General features: G+C 37.8%; 1 protein-coding gene and 1 long non-coding RNA gene across 3 annotated transcripts in view; one reads left to right on the top strand and one right to left on the bottom strand.

The window, feature by feature from the left end:
• The window catches only part of LOC148754879 (uncharacterized), a 239,693-nt gene that overhangs the window by 43,246 nt on the left and 181,419 nt on the right, over window positions 1–15,028 (top strand). The gene's annotated exons all lie outside the window — the stretch shown is intronic.
• Window positions 1–15,028, bottom strand: part of WDR75 (WD repeat domain 75) — a 30,453-nt gene that overhangs the window by 7,669 nt on the left and 7,756 nt on the right. Inside the window, exons 5-13 of the mRNA XM_019740758.3 lie at window positions 13,539–13,663; window positions 9,288–9,358; window positions 7,732–7,851; window positions 6,700–6,788; window positions 4,103–4,261; window positions 3,195–3,254; window positions 2,991–3,106; window positions 1,783–1,958; window positions 459–616 (exon numbers count right to left, since the gene is read on the bottom strand). Of these exons, the coding sequence (XP_019596317.2) occupies window positions 459–616; window positions 1,783–1,958; window positions 2,991–3,106; window positions 3,195–3,254; window positions 4,103–4,261; window positions 6,700–6,788; window positions 7,732–7,851; window positions 9,288–9,358; window positions 13,539–13,663 (1,074 nt within the window). The remainder of the gene's footprint in view (window positions 1–458; window positions 617–1,782; window positions 1,959–2,990; window positions 3,107–3,194; window positions 3,255–4,102; window positions 4,262–6,699; window positions 6,789–7,731; window positions 7,852–9,287; window positions 9,359–13,538; window positions 13,664–15,028) is intronic.

The raw sequence follows: 15,028 nt of genomic DNA, 5'->3' as shown, positions 1-15,028 counted from the left end.
AGTTCAGAAATGGTGTAAATGCTAGATAACATTTTAGGAAAGTTATAAGCAATGAGAATTAAGAAACAAAAACACACACACAAACCCTACTCCCCAAAACTTGAGTTAGAAGTACTGACTGATTTAAAATTTATGCCGGTTCCCGGGGACCTTGACCTCCCTCTAGTGGAACAGTGAAAGGACTAATTGCAAAAGCCCTTTTTACTATATCCTCACAAACTGGAGTGATCAGCACACAATTAATCAAGACTATCATTAAAAAAAGTACAGATTTGGAGAAAAACAATGTACAAATATAACCTCTTAAAAATCTTTTAAAATCAGGCAATATCCAATAGAATTAAACAAGGTAGAAAATGTCCTCCCAGAACGGATACAACTCTTTTATATAAGAGAGATAAATATATCAATTCTTAAAATTGTGCACTCTTTAGACACAGTAGATTTAATTAACTTACTGTATATATCAGAATCATCAGTTAATATCCACACTTTGAAGTGACCGTCTTTACTAGCAGTAACCAAGGTGGGGTTTTCAGATTTTTCTGCATTACAGAAACAGAGAGCTGTGATGTGGTCTTCGTGTGGCATGTTAATCTTTGTGTTAAGAACAAACCTAGTAGGAAGGAAACCACCAATTTATTCTCATGCCAGGACCATATGATATACTGTCATATAAGAATTTCTTACATACTGTACATTTTACAATAGCATCTTTAAGAAGAGGCAACTAATACATTATCACCTATCATGACAGACAATTGAGTGCTCTAATGGCCACAGAATGGAGAAAGTTCTCTGCATTATCTGTCCTTTGTAACTTACATAATATAATATAGAGATGATTATGTACAGTGTCAATGTACTGGTACGAAATGAGTACAAAACAGGGGTCATCAAAAAATGATACCTGAAAGCCTACCGTACTAAATTCTGCAGGAAAATGACAGATGCCTCACTATTTACTTTTGAAAATAAGCAAAGAATGGAATGGCTCTGAAAGCCCCTACTTGTGGCAAGAAAACAGAAAGCAATCTACCTAGTCAAACTGCCCTGGTCAATATTTAATATTTATAATCACCCAAACCACCTCTCAAAGCCTGTTTGCAGCTTGAGGAGGCACAACCGTGAATGAAAGATAACCTATGCTAGGACTGCGTTCTTTGAAGAACATCATAGCAGGACAGTAATGTGGTTTTTATAAAGTTCAGGTTCCAAGAGGAGTGACTAGAGACAATCCCTTAATCCCTCTGGGCCGTTTCCTCACCTGTGAAATGCGGACAACAGGCTTAGATTAGGAAGACAACAGGTACAAAAGCAGTAAGCTTAGTTCTAAACACACAGCAAGGACTTGATAAATGGTTATTATAGCCATGGTGTGAGAAGCTAGTGGGCTCCTTATCTAATCAAATCACACACTCTCCACTACACTACATTACACCTCTGCAGTCCACCTCTGCCCTTTTTCCAAAGAAGGTAGTATAAAAAAGCAAAAGAACTAAGACATTTGGATTCTAATCTTGGATTTGCCTGGAATTAAGTATTATGTTCTTGGGCGTGTCACTTTTCTGTATTTTCTCATTTATGCAACGAGGTGTCATTATAACTTGGAGGGGACACCAGTGCTTTCTCAGAGCAGAAAGCTTAAAGGCTGTATCAGAAGAATACCTACTTCATTTCTCTAACAAAATGAAACCTCTTAAAGACCAACAATTAAAACCATAAAATAGAAAGTGAAATATTTTCTACTTTGAAATTACATGGCTATATAAGTAGTATTACCCTTGTGTTTTCTTATTGTATGTCCACAGTTTCATTTGCAATTCCAGCTCAGTTTCCTTTTCTTGACGTTGTTCCACCGTTGCAAGCCAGTTACCATAGCAGCCAAACGCAGCCTTTGTTAGCTCAATTTGGATCAGACCATGATCATTGATATATTCTTGCTGTATGATATCTAACTGATGGGTTTAAAAAATCCAAAATACTTATTAATGTAAATACATACATGGTAAAGCATTTGAGGAATGGCAATTAACCACATCATATGTAACTTCTAGAATCTACAGTAACGGATTTTTAGATAAGGGGAAAAATGAACTGTTAGTTATAAGCATCAAACTTGCCATTTAACAAAAAAATGGAGCGCATTATACAGTACTAATTCTGTAGTGATTCTTCTTCAATGACCTTGAATATTAGTGATGACTATGAACCTTTAGCTTACAGCGATGCTTTTCTGTTTCTAAGAATAGCTTTACATAAAATGTCTTCGTCACTAGAAACATGAAGAGCAAAAATACAATTTTTAAGAAGTGAAAAAAGATAGAAATGTAGGTAGACCAGCATCTTATTTACAGTCATTTCTTTTATCCCGTTTCCTTGTCTATTCACTAAACATAATTAATTGACTCCTATTTCCAGGCATTGTAGTAGAAATGTACGAAGATTAGTAACTTTTCCTTTCTTTGAGGGGTTCAAAGGTGAGGGTGAGAAAGACAAAGTGTTACAGCTCCTATGACAGAAACCTTTTGTAAAGGGTACTGTGGGGAACCAAGGAAGAAGTGGGAAGTCTGCATTGCATTTATCAGGATTATAGGAAGCATTCCTCTTCAATCTACGTTGAAAATTTTATCTTCAGTGTGTATATACAACACTGTTCACCGTAAGGCAGAGGCATATTTGGACTGTCACTCCACATATTCTCATTTCCTAACCTTGTGACTCCACAGACATGTGTGACAGCTCACTAGAGTGTAGTGTGAAATATAGACAGAGGCTGCCCAAGAGTGTCAATGGCTGGCTTACTCGTAGACTTAATCTGCGACCAAGGCCTCATTGGAATTATGCTGTAAACAACTGACAGTATGGATTATGTCCAAGTAAACATAGGCACAGGATCTTGTTTTATTAGCTACTAAATAAATTACTTGTCTCCAGCACTGTTGTAAAGAACTTTCATTAGTTTTAAGGTTAATGGATCAAAATCTTACGTTGTATAACTGTTTATCACTCTGGAGAGAATAAAACTGCAAGTGGCCAGGTTTTCCATTCAAAACTAAAGCTTTAGTTCTTGGATCAATCATCAAACCCGTAAAGATATTGCTGTCTGCAAAAGAAGCGACAAACAATAGCTGAAATCAGACAAATAATTCACTTTTAAAATGTACAACCAAATCCACTGTGTTGTATAATACCTTTCACTAGGCCTTGAATTACTGCAGATGCCTCAAGGTTTCGGTGAATGACTATTATCTCTGTGGGTAAAAAAAATAGTTAAATATAAATAGTTCAGAACTTCGTTAGAAAAAAAATAATTGAATTTATATTATTCTGAAATATATCAGAATACAAAACAACTGAGTATATTCAACTTACTTGGAGTATTACGAGAAAATCAGAAATATATATTTGTGATTTAACCCAAAAAACTACGGGTGAACATGGGGGGCTTTTCTATTAGTCTCTAAGTTTTATCAGTTTTGCCTATAAATACATTTTATGTGTTAATTCAGAACTTATATACTCTGAAAGAGACAGATAATTTACTTTGAAATGAGTCACTGCACTAATGGATTGCTCAGTTATGATCCTTTTTGAAGGGAAAGGAGGCAGTGGGCTACGGGGTCTACACCTAGGCTCAGTAGCAACGGGATGAGCTAAGTTTTGGAGGAATGTAAGACTGCCCTCACTTCTGTCAGAATCTATAGGACTCCCACACCGAGATACTGGCCATCTCAAAGGAGAATCTCAGTGTTCTGTTGAAAATGCCATTCTGTGAAAGCACAGATGCCTGCTTCAAAACCCTTCCTTTACCTCCCCACATCAATCCACAGGAAAAAGTTCTGAACTATAAGGGGCACAACAAAAATCAAATATATTTAGCTCTACATTTTCGTAACAATTCTGAAAATGTTCAAATCTGGTCGCATCTAGGGTCAGAAGGGGTGAGAAAAAGAGGAGGAATGGAAGAAAAAAAATGTTTCATTAAATCTAGTGCTACTCTTAATTAGTCTGAGGTGTCTTATTTTCCACTCACCACAGACACTAGGTAATTTATGCATTACATAACTATATTTCCTCACAACAACAAATTTAGCCTTACTATTATCGGAGTGAGAAGTACAGAACAAGTCCCCTGCTGGTGAGACAGAGATATGTTCAATAGTAGCTCCCAGACGGGGCAGGAACTCCTTGTTCTTCTCGGTGGCATCTCGCCACTCTACGAGGACAGATTCCCGACCACCACTCAGCAGACTGGAGCCTTCCCATTCAGCCAAGAAATGAAAAGGACAGTGTTTGGGAAGAAAAAATAGAAACACAACTATTTTTAACAATATGCAAAAAATGTGTCTTCGTATCTTTTAATATACTCTTAAAACGAAAAATTTAAAGACCACTGGTTCAGGGATTTTTGGTTCCCGTAATCCCTAACTAGTTTGTTGCTGACCAGCTCTTCAGCTGATAACTAGAAAAAGTGGATGAAACAAACATCCACTAGGCTTCACTGGTGCATTTTTCCAAATACTTAAGGAGTATAAACCAATTTTTACTATTCCAGGTAACAAAACAGAGAGATCACTTCCCAATTTGTTTCCAAGACCAGCATAATCCTATATTGACACTAGTACACATAAGAAAATTACAAGCCAATTTCATGACAGACAAGAATTCCCAAACAAATTAGCAAGCTGACTCCAATGATATATTAAGAGGAAAAGACATGACTGCAGAGTTCAGTTTATTGCAGGAATATGAGATTATTTTAACATTTGAAAAATAAACCAATGTGATTAACTCCACTTATAGAATAAAGGGAAAAATCATGAGCATCTTAACAGATGCAGAAAAATACTTAAAGAAAACCTACAGCAAAAATCATTTTAAGTGGTAAAATATTGAAAACTTTTCCCGTGATTGTGATCACTTTTATTCAACATGAACTGGAGGTCCCAGTGCACTGAAATGAGACAAGAAAGGCTTCAGGATTGGAAAGAAGCAAATAATTATTTCAGTGCTCACACACAGCATGACTGGGTGTAAAACAGCCATAAGTTTATACTGTTCATATGTGTCTTAACTTATAAACAGTTCTTAAAACAACTGTAATTTATAGTTTGTTTCACACAGGTAACTAATTTCTATTCATTCTCTTATACCTACCTATACAGGGTCATATTGCTATTTCATTGACAACCATGTACTGTAATTAACCATGACTCATTTACAAATATCCACATAACTTAAAATATAGAATCAAGAATTCAACTCTCTAATAGCCAGGACTCAGGTAGAAGTACTTTGTATTATTTCTTTTCTTTGAGTGGCAGCTAATGCAACTATTTATTCCTTCCTCCTCAAACCCCACCTGAAAAGGCCAATCCCGAATGTCCAAGGGCTTAAGGGCAAGTAAGGCCACCACAGAAAGCTGCGACTGCCAACTAGTATGAGAGGAGATGGGCAAGGGCACAAAACAGAGAAAAATGACAGTGACAATAAATATCAACTGGTCTTGGCCCTGACTTGGGCAAGGGTCACAGCAGAGAAGAAGAAATTGAGGAGGAAAGGCAGAAGAAACGACCTTAGGTTAGGAGGGAATAAAGACACTGCCTGAACATAACACACGTGTGTACATATGCAGGGCACACAGACTCTCATTTGTATTTTGGGGGCTGGGTTGGGGAGGAGGGTGGAGAGGAGTAGCCTGTGTCTTTTATCTGTAGGGTTAATATCCTCCTCTTCTTTCTAGTCTTAAGTTCTCACACGTCACAACTGTACTCCTGCTGGACTGCTCTGAGCATGTTAGGTTGGGCCCCAGTCACTGTTCCCCAAACCCGAAACACAAATAGGCCGAAGATGCCTCCTCCTTCCTGAGGGTCCAGGAGTTAAACCCAAGTGGTCCTGTAATGATCCAGAGCACAAGGCATCACCTAAGACTTGTCCTGGCAGTCTCTGTAAGACCTGCAGAAAGAAAGATCACTTTCTCCAGGCACCTAATAATCTTCTCTAGCATCCGGCTTCCTTTTATCAGGCCCAGTCAAAATAATACTGACACAACTTTTACCACATGGGTGTGAGGGTGCTAAAAGTAACCAAAGGCAATGTATTGCTCCAAAGTTCTGCTGAAGATCATCCTGTTTTCAAGGAGGCATTTTTACTATCGTGCAGCTTAAATGGAACAAAGGTTTGAATTAATTTAAAACAGTAAATATGAATGAGGCAATCTAAAGTTAAAACATAGCTTGTGAATTAGACCTCTCTTTAAATCACGTTTACTAGTCATGTGACCTTAAGCAAGTTAGTTCTCAACTACAAATCTCACTTCCTTCACCTGTAAGATGAGAATAATACCTATTTCACAGGGTTAAGGATTCAATGAGGTAATGTACATAAAACACTAGCAAGGTGTAGTTATTTGTTGCTGTGAACTGTAGCTACACTTCTGGACAATAAGCACTTAGCTCTGTGTATATTAAAAAAAAGAGTAACGTAACTTAAGTAGGTTCTTTCTTCATGTTGTACATTTTGATACTCTGAAGGTTTTGAAACTTAAAAGTATACTATGCTGAGCACTGCTCATAACACAGGGTGATATACAATTCATTTGGCCCAGGCAATTCCAAATGTTTCAAATTATAAGCATAGTGAACTAAAATACTTGATTCACATACTTCAAAAGTTCATTTTCATTACTAAACCTACCTGTCACTGAAAAAGCCAAATCCATTACCATGTCATGGTGCCAATGTAGACAAGTGTATGTGTATTTCTTATCATCATCAAAATTCCTCCTATTGGAGAAAACCAAATATTTTAAATTTTACTAAAGTCGTAAGTTAGAAAAATAATGGCATGCCAAATACAGGTAACCCGCGTATAACACGGTATATCACTCTAACATGGTTGGAGAATTGGGGAAAACCCTCGTACAACACAGCATCCTAGAACACAATTTGAGAATTAGGGAAATCCCTGAACAACACGGAGCATAATAAAAGCTTTTAAGAGCAAAAGATAGCTCGTTCGAAATTAGGGAACTCCCCAAACAACACGGAATGAAATAAAAGCTTAGTAATGACGACGAGAAAACATTATTTAATACATATTAATACGTTATACTTTGGGTGAAAACTGCTTTAATAATTTCTTTTAATTATAAAAATATAATAGTATGTTGTTTTAATTTTTGAAACCTAACCTTTTCGTACTGGTTCTTTGTTTCGTGTAATACGGATTCACATAACACGGCATTTTTAGGAAACTAACAACCTTGTTATAGGGGGGTTACCTGTATAGCGATCATAATATATGCCCCAAATAATAAATCATATCAAGCTTATGGGTCTTAATGTGCAAAAAGCACACTTTCTATTTCTAACCAGAATCACTTCTACAAATAGGCTATCAAGCTGTCCTACTATTTAGACATTCCCTATTATCATTCCTTTTTACTTAAAGGCTGACAAAGTTCTTTAGCTTCAATAAAACGATTAAAGGCAAAATGCCATTTTTCACTCCCCCAAAAGCCCAAGATTAGAAATCCTAAAATAGTAAGTTTATGCAATGAAGAACACAGTAATACGAGAAATGGGGCGGGTATAAGCCAAGCCTGCTCTTTATTGTCAGCAGTGGCTTGTCAGCGCTGTGCTTTTCCCTGGACCCAGACAGCCCTCTTCTGCAGGACTAATATAAAATAGTACATAAGTGATCACCATGCTCTTCACGATAACTGACCAAAGACGAATTTTGCCATCCTTGTGACCAGTTGCTATGCAATCTTCCTTTGGGTGACATGCTATACATGTAAAATTGTTCTTAGCATGTTTCTTACTTCTTGATGATGATAAAATAAACCTAAAAGAAAAATTTTTTTCTTGATTACCGAAGTCTCTTGATAAGTGGTGATGTGGTTAAGTGAAAGGGATTTCTTACCCTAATCAACCAAAACTGGAGAGTTCTCAGAAATCACTGAATATAAATGCAAAATTTAAAAAAGAAATTGTGATCAAGAATCAAGAATTTTGTTTTGTAAACATTTATTAATATACAATGCATACTTCACGTGATTAACATTCTACCATAATAACTCGCCTGCCGGAGCCACTGATACTGAAACAAAGACAAGACAGTCCTTTTAGTGGCTTTTTGCCTGGGCAAAATTTCTTGCTGGAGCTAAGTTTTAGCAAGAGATATGCATAAGCCTAAGAGATTATATCTGAGACAACTGGCTAATGTGTCAAAAGCTGTCAGGATCCTCATTATACTATAAAGAAAACCAAATGCTAATATGGACAGGCTAAAAAGGAAGAGGGGGCAGTGTGAGCTGAAGAGTGACTACTCCTGTTCAGCACTTGTTTCTTTAAATATGTTATCTCATTTATCCTTACAACTCTTTTTGGAAGATATTACCCCATTTAAAATATGTGTTAATTTGAGGTGCATCGAAGTTCAAAGGGGCTAATTTTGACTCATTTTAACCCAGATATCCAAAAACCCATATTCAATCCTACAGCCATAGCATGGCAATGAGGATTATATAGGGAAGCCTTTTTAAGCCAAATCCAATGTTGACAAAAGTATGTACATCTAGGTGTACAAGGAGGTTTGGGTTAGAAAAAGCTCCCCGGGTTTTTGTGACGAGTGATACCTCAGTCTTACCATTGTGAAATAAAAACTGGAATCTAAAGAACAAAATAAACAAAACAGAAACAAAACAGAAACAAGCTCACAGATACAGAGAACAAACTGGGTGGTGGGCTTGGTGAAAAAGGTGAAGGGATTAAGAAGTACAAATTGGTAGTTACAAAAAATCATGGGGATATAAAGTACAGAATAGAGAACATAGTCAATAATACTATAATAGCTATGTATGGTACCAGGTGGGTACTAGACTTATTGGGGGGGATCACTTTGTAAGTTATATAAATGTCTAACCACTATGCTGTACACCTGAAACTAATATAATATTGAATGTCAACTGTAATTGAAAAAAAAAAATATGGCAAATAGTACTATTTGTCTTATAAGGCCTTGACCAAATAAAGAAAATGTATGTCAAAGTCTTGCCATAAGCGGTAAAGTTAAACACAAAAGACAATATTGTAATTAATAGCTGACAATTATTAAATGTTACTAGGTTATCAGGTCAAGACAACAAAACTCCCTATCCTGTGGTTTCACAAGCATTTGTAACATGAAACTAGTAACAGCTGTGGATCACAGGTATGAGAATGAAATTATAACAAACTCTTGAGTAAATAAAATAAAGCTATCAAAAAAGGAATTCTTACCTTGATGTTTTTTTCTTTTTGAAAAAATAAACAGATAAGTAAAAGTCCCGTATTGCAGCAACATATTCTCCCTGGTAATTCAAATAGAACATAACATTCACAAAAATAGTCAACACTCTTTTTAAGAAGAAATCTTCTTATCACAAAAGCTAATATAGCAAAATGACAGAGTCGGTAAATGCTGTGCTCCCCTCTTCCCACAACGATCTCAAAATTACCACTAAACTACAGAACAGCCATCACTGAGAATCGCCTGAAGTCTGGTTGAATAGAAGTCCTACAATGAAGAACATACAGAAGAAGCCACCTCAAAACTGGTAGGAGGGCAGAGATGTGGAAGGGCCTGGTCCCATGCTCATGGGTGGAGGTTAAAAATTGGGAGGGATATGTGGGCTGTGGAGGTCCCCGCTGAGGAGCGAGGGGTCCCATCCCCACCCACACCAGGCTCCCCAGCCCAGGCTTCTAGTCCCAGGCATTTCTCTTAAAGGACTTAGTGGTTGACAGACTCACTCGCTGAGCTCCAGCAGTGGGGCAGAAGCTCAAAAGACTCTAGGTACATACAGGGAAGAACTGAACTGTCTGGCTTTAGGACAAGGACTGGAGGGGTAACTTTCTCCCAGAATGCTGGCAGAAGCCACTGTCCCTTTGTTGAACCCTCCCCTTACCCAGCCTGCATGTGCAGGCACCAGCAGTATCTGAGTCTCTACTGACCTAGCTAACACCTTTTGCCCTGTCCTGGTGATTCCCTGAGACCCCTCCCCACCCAACTTGAGGGCCCACCCAAGCCTCTTCCGGTGACTTTTCCATATAAATGGCTTGTCTTGGCTCATGCTGTGGACTTTCCTAAAACTTCTCAGAAGTTCACAAACCCCAAACAAACAGCATCTGGTCTTGGTGTGCTCCATGCCTCTTGTAAATAGCCTTAAGCCCAGCACTAGAGGCAGCTGGCCTCAGTTAATGCTCAACTGAGTCTCCCAGGTACCTCCAAGCCCAGCACAAGGAGCAACCATCTGCAGAACGCTTTGCAGCTCATACCAAGTGATGTCAGGCAGGGCACAGGCAGTGGCTGACCTTGGCATGCACCAGAGCCCCTCCCTAGAGGCCCAGAATCAACGAACACATCAGGTTGTTTCTGCTTCAGACCACGTCAGACCACCACCCAACCAGCTCCACAAACCACACACTCAAAGGGCAGACTGGGCAGGCACCAGAGCCCCATTAAAATAAATCCTACTCTGTAGGGTCAGCCCCTGACCAAAGTACTTTCACTGTAGTCACAGCCAGTTCTCACAACCAATCAGCCTGAAGGTCAATCCCTCCCATTGATGTGCCAACAGTAATCAAGACTCAACTACAACAGGAGGGCAAACACAATTCACAAGAGACACACCTGGAAAACCTGGCTCAAGTGGCCAACGAGACTGCACGACTGGACCCCATAGCACACCTACTACGTAAGGCCACTTTACTAAGACTGGGAAACATAGCAGGTCTACCTAATACATAGAAACAAACACAGGGAGGCAGCCCAAATAGGGAGACAAAGAAACATGTCCCAAGTGAAAGAACAGAACAAAGCTCCAGAAAAGAACTAAACAAAATGGAGACAAGCAATCTACCAGATGCAGAGTTCAAAACACTGGTTTTAAGGATGCTCGATGATCTCAGGGAGAACTTCAACAAAGAGATAGAAAACATAAAATTGGGGGCCGGCCCGGTGGCTCAGGCGGTTGGAGCTCCATGCTCCTAACTCCGAAGGCTGCCAGTTCGATTCCCACACGGGCCAGTGGGCTCTCAACCACAAGGTTGCCGGTTCAACTCCTCGAGTCCCACAAGGGATGGTGGGCTCCGCCCCCTGCAACTAAGATTGAACACGGCACCTTGAGCTGAGCTGCCGCTGAGCTCCCGGATGGCTCAGTTGGTTGGAGCGCGTCCTCCCAACCACAAGGTTGCTGGTTTGACTCCTAGACTTCCACAAGGGATGGTGGGCTGTGCCCCCTGCAACTAGAAAACGGCAACTGGACCTGGAGCTGAGCTGCGCCCGACACAGCTAAGACTGAAAGGACAACTTGAAGCTGAACGGCACCCTCCACAACTAAGATTGAAAGGACAACAACTTGACTTGGGAAAAAAAAAAAAAAGATATGGAAGCAACCTAAGTGTCTATCAAAAGATGAATAAAGAAAGAAATGGTACATATATACAATGGAATATTACTCAGCCATAAAAAAAGAATGAAATCTTGCCATCTGCAACAACATGGATGGACCTTGAGGGAATTAGGCTAAGTGAAATAAGTCAGACAAAGAAGGACAAATACCATGTGATTTCACTTATATATGGAATCTAAAAGACAAAATAAATGAACAAACAAAACAGAAACAAAATTATAGATACTTAGAGAACATTTTGATAGTTGCCAGATGGGAGGGGGTTTAGGAGACGGGATTAAGAAGTAAAATTGGTAGTTGCAAAACAGCCATAAAGATGTGAAGTATAGCATAAGGAATATAGTCAATAATATTGTAATAACTATATATGGTGTCAGACAGAGACCAGATTTATTGGGGTAATCACTTTGTAAGTTCTATAAACGTCTACTATGTTGTACACCTGAAACTAATAATATTTTATGGTAATTGTAATTGAAAATTTAAAAAAATATTTAAAAAAATGTTCAAAGGGGGAAAAATACATATGTATATAAAAAGAGGAAAAAAGTTAATACAGAAACAATTTTTTTGCAGATTAAGATTATATTAATATAAAATGTTATAGTGTAGCTATGGAAAGTATAATCCTACTTTTAAAATAATCAGAAAATTAAAAGATGAACTTGGGTCCTAAATCTTAAAATTAGGCTGTCTAGCTTTAAGTATAATGATTTAAATTTTTTCCATTAAGGCATAATTTACACACACAATGCAGTGTTTCATAGATGTATACCCCTGTATATCACCATCAATATTTAGAACATTCTCTTCACGCCTGGAATGTTCCCTTGTTCCTCTTTCCAGTCATCCCCCAATGCCCCCATACCTGCCAGCAACTATTGATTCCTATCACCATAGTTTATTTCTCTGCCTGTTCTAGTACGTCATACAAACAGAATGGTAAATATTTTGTGTCTGAACTCTAGCTCAACATCACCTTTTTGAGATTCACTCATGCTCTTATGTGTATCATTAGTTCCTTTTTATTATGAAGCAGCATTCCAGTGAATGAATATACTGTATATCGCAAATGGTTTACTCTCTTACTGAGGAACATTTGGGTTATTTCCATGTTGGAGCTATTATGAGCATTAATCATTCTTGTACATGTCACTCTGTGGTCATGTTCTCATTTCTCTACCTAGGAGTGGAAGTGCTGGGTCATGAGAAAGCTGTAATGTTAATTTTGCTCTGTATCTTTCCAACATTCAGTATTGTCATTCTTAAATTTCAGCTGTTCTAGTAAATATAAAGTGGTTTCTCACTTATTTTAATTTGCATTTAACCGATGACTACATAACCAAAGACACGAAAAATGATTTCATGTCAGAGTTTTCTCTATTCTAAGAAATTGACCCTTTTCAGAACAAAGCCAAAATAATGCTACAAAACTAAAGAAACATGCCACCACAATAAAGTCTAAGGCCATTTAGTGGTACTTGATTTTAATTAAGTGGTTATTAATAGGGGATGGCTAAATATATCATGCCATGAACACCAGTCATTTCTGATGAACATTGAAGTACACACTCATGCTGCCTTGTAAGGTGGAAAAAAAAGGATAAGAAGGTCTTCAGACACTAATTCAGTTTGGGAAATGTTATTTTATATATGTTTAGAAAAAAGTCTAGAAAAGGATTCCTCAAATATTATCACTGGTGAAATTTAATTCCTTCACTATATTTTTGTATAATTTCCAAATTTTCTTTAACAGGTATATTACAGACAGGGAGGGCCTATTTTCCAAAGACACATAATCTACAATGAAAAGATTTAAGTACATGGGACAGACTAAGAAATATAGTTCAAATGCCAAAACACTGGTATGTTTTGGAGAATTAGAGGGTTTACAAGAGCAATAAAACAGAATATACAAAATTAAGGTCCTAAAAAATTTAACCATAAATACATGCTAAAGCAATGAAACAGATTTCTTAGTTCATAACTCAAGGCAATATTAAACCACTCTGCTCAGAGCGAAGATCGCAGGAAAGCGATTTTATGTATAAAAAAGAAAATCAACAAAACAAAATTTTACCTCATTTCCGAAGGCAATGCACTTGGGTGACTGGTTTACGTAATCCAAAACAAAGGAGATCTCCTCAGCTTCTATTTCCTGGCTTGATGATTTCGGCAGTTTCACTGAAACCAGCTGAAATATATCTAGCCAAAGGAAGCTATATTAATATAAAGCTTCTCTAGAGAAAGTGAAGATGTGCATTCATTCATATAAAACTGTTAACCAGTACTCTAGAATTCATTTGATTCCAAGATAAGAATTCTAAGCTATCTTAAACAAAAAGAATCTTAAACTTGGATTCTTCGTTTGAACATACAAGTTTTAAATTGAAGTCTAATTCCATAACTCGTATACATACATGTTTCATATATGTAGAAATAGAAAACAATGTTTTACTGGTGCATTCTACATTCTAAAGTACTTAAGATGAGATTTAAAATTGAGATGGAATATGATATATTGGTGACCTGAACAGCCAAAAGCAACAAACCATCCGAGAGTTTTTAGAAATGCTATGGTCTTGCCATACATTCAAAGAATAAATCTCCTTTTCTGTAATACTGATATGCTTCTTCCCTTTATGGCCCATTTATAAAATTTCTCCCTGAGGGGAAACAGCTATTTTACTATGCTCTCTCTTTATCCTTCCACACTTAATGAACATAAAATTCTGTTAACATACTTATCTACCATTTTCCTGTTTTCCAGCCTGCTTATTATATGCTCTGAACTAGATTGATCTGGCCTTCTCAGTCATCTCAAATTTTGCAAGCCTAAACCCTGAACTCTCAATTTTCCTATCTAAACTGATGTCTTCCGCCATATTGACCAATGCAGGAAATGGCACCATCATTTACCCAGTTGCTTAGACTAAATCCTCAAAATCATCTTTGACGTCTTTCTTATACACACATCAAACCATCAGCAAACCCTGTTGGCCATATCTTCAAAAGATATCCAGAATTCATTTCTCATTAGCTCTGCCATTATAACCTGGTCTAAAGCCTTGATCATGTGTCAGATCTTCAGTGTTCAGAGCAATGACCTGCTAACAGTTCTCGCTACTTCCAACCTTGTCCCCCTTTCATCTATTCTCAACACAGAAGCCAGTGATTCTTTTACAGCTAAGTCAGGTAATATCATTCTTCTGCTCAAAATCCTTCAGTGGCTTTTTATCTACTCAGAGTAAAAGCTGAAGTCTTTCCAATGGACTACAAGGCTCCATATTATCTATTCTTCCTTGGTTAACTCCAACCCAACTTTCCTGCTACTCCTCAAACATGTTAGGAATGCTCTCACACATGCTTGTCCCGTATAGCTGCATAGATTATTCTCTTCCCTGGACCTTCACTAACCACTTATTTAATATGTATTCCTCCAAGGTTGCTCATTCCCCTCCCTTGCGGTATTTTTCTCTAGAACACCTTTCATCTTATTGCATCATATGACTGATCTAGTCAGTTTACTGTTGGGATTTATTGTCTGTTTGGTACTCCACAACCAGAATA

The sequence above is a fragment of the Rhinolophus sinicus genome, chromosome 17 (genome assembly GCF_057876585.1).
Source record: "Rhinolophus sinicus isolate RSI-liver-muscle chromosome 17, RSI-T2T, whole genome shotgun sequence".
NCBI lineage: Eukaryota > Metazoa > Chordata > Mammalia > Chiroptera > Rhinolophidae > Rhinolophus > Rhinolophus sinicus.
This window is presented reverse-complemented; position numbering and strand designations above follow the sequence as displayed.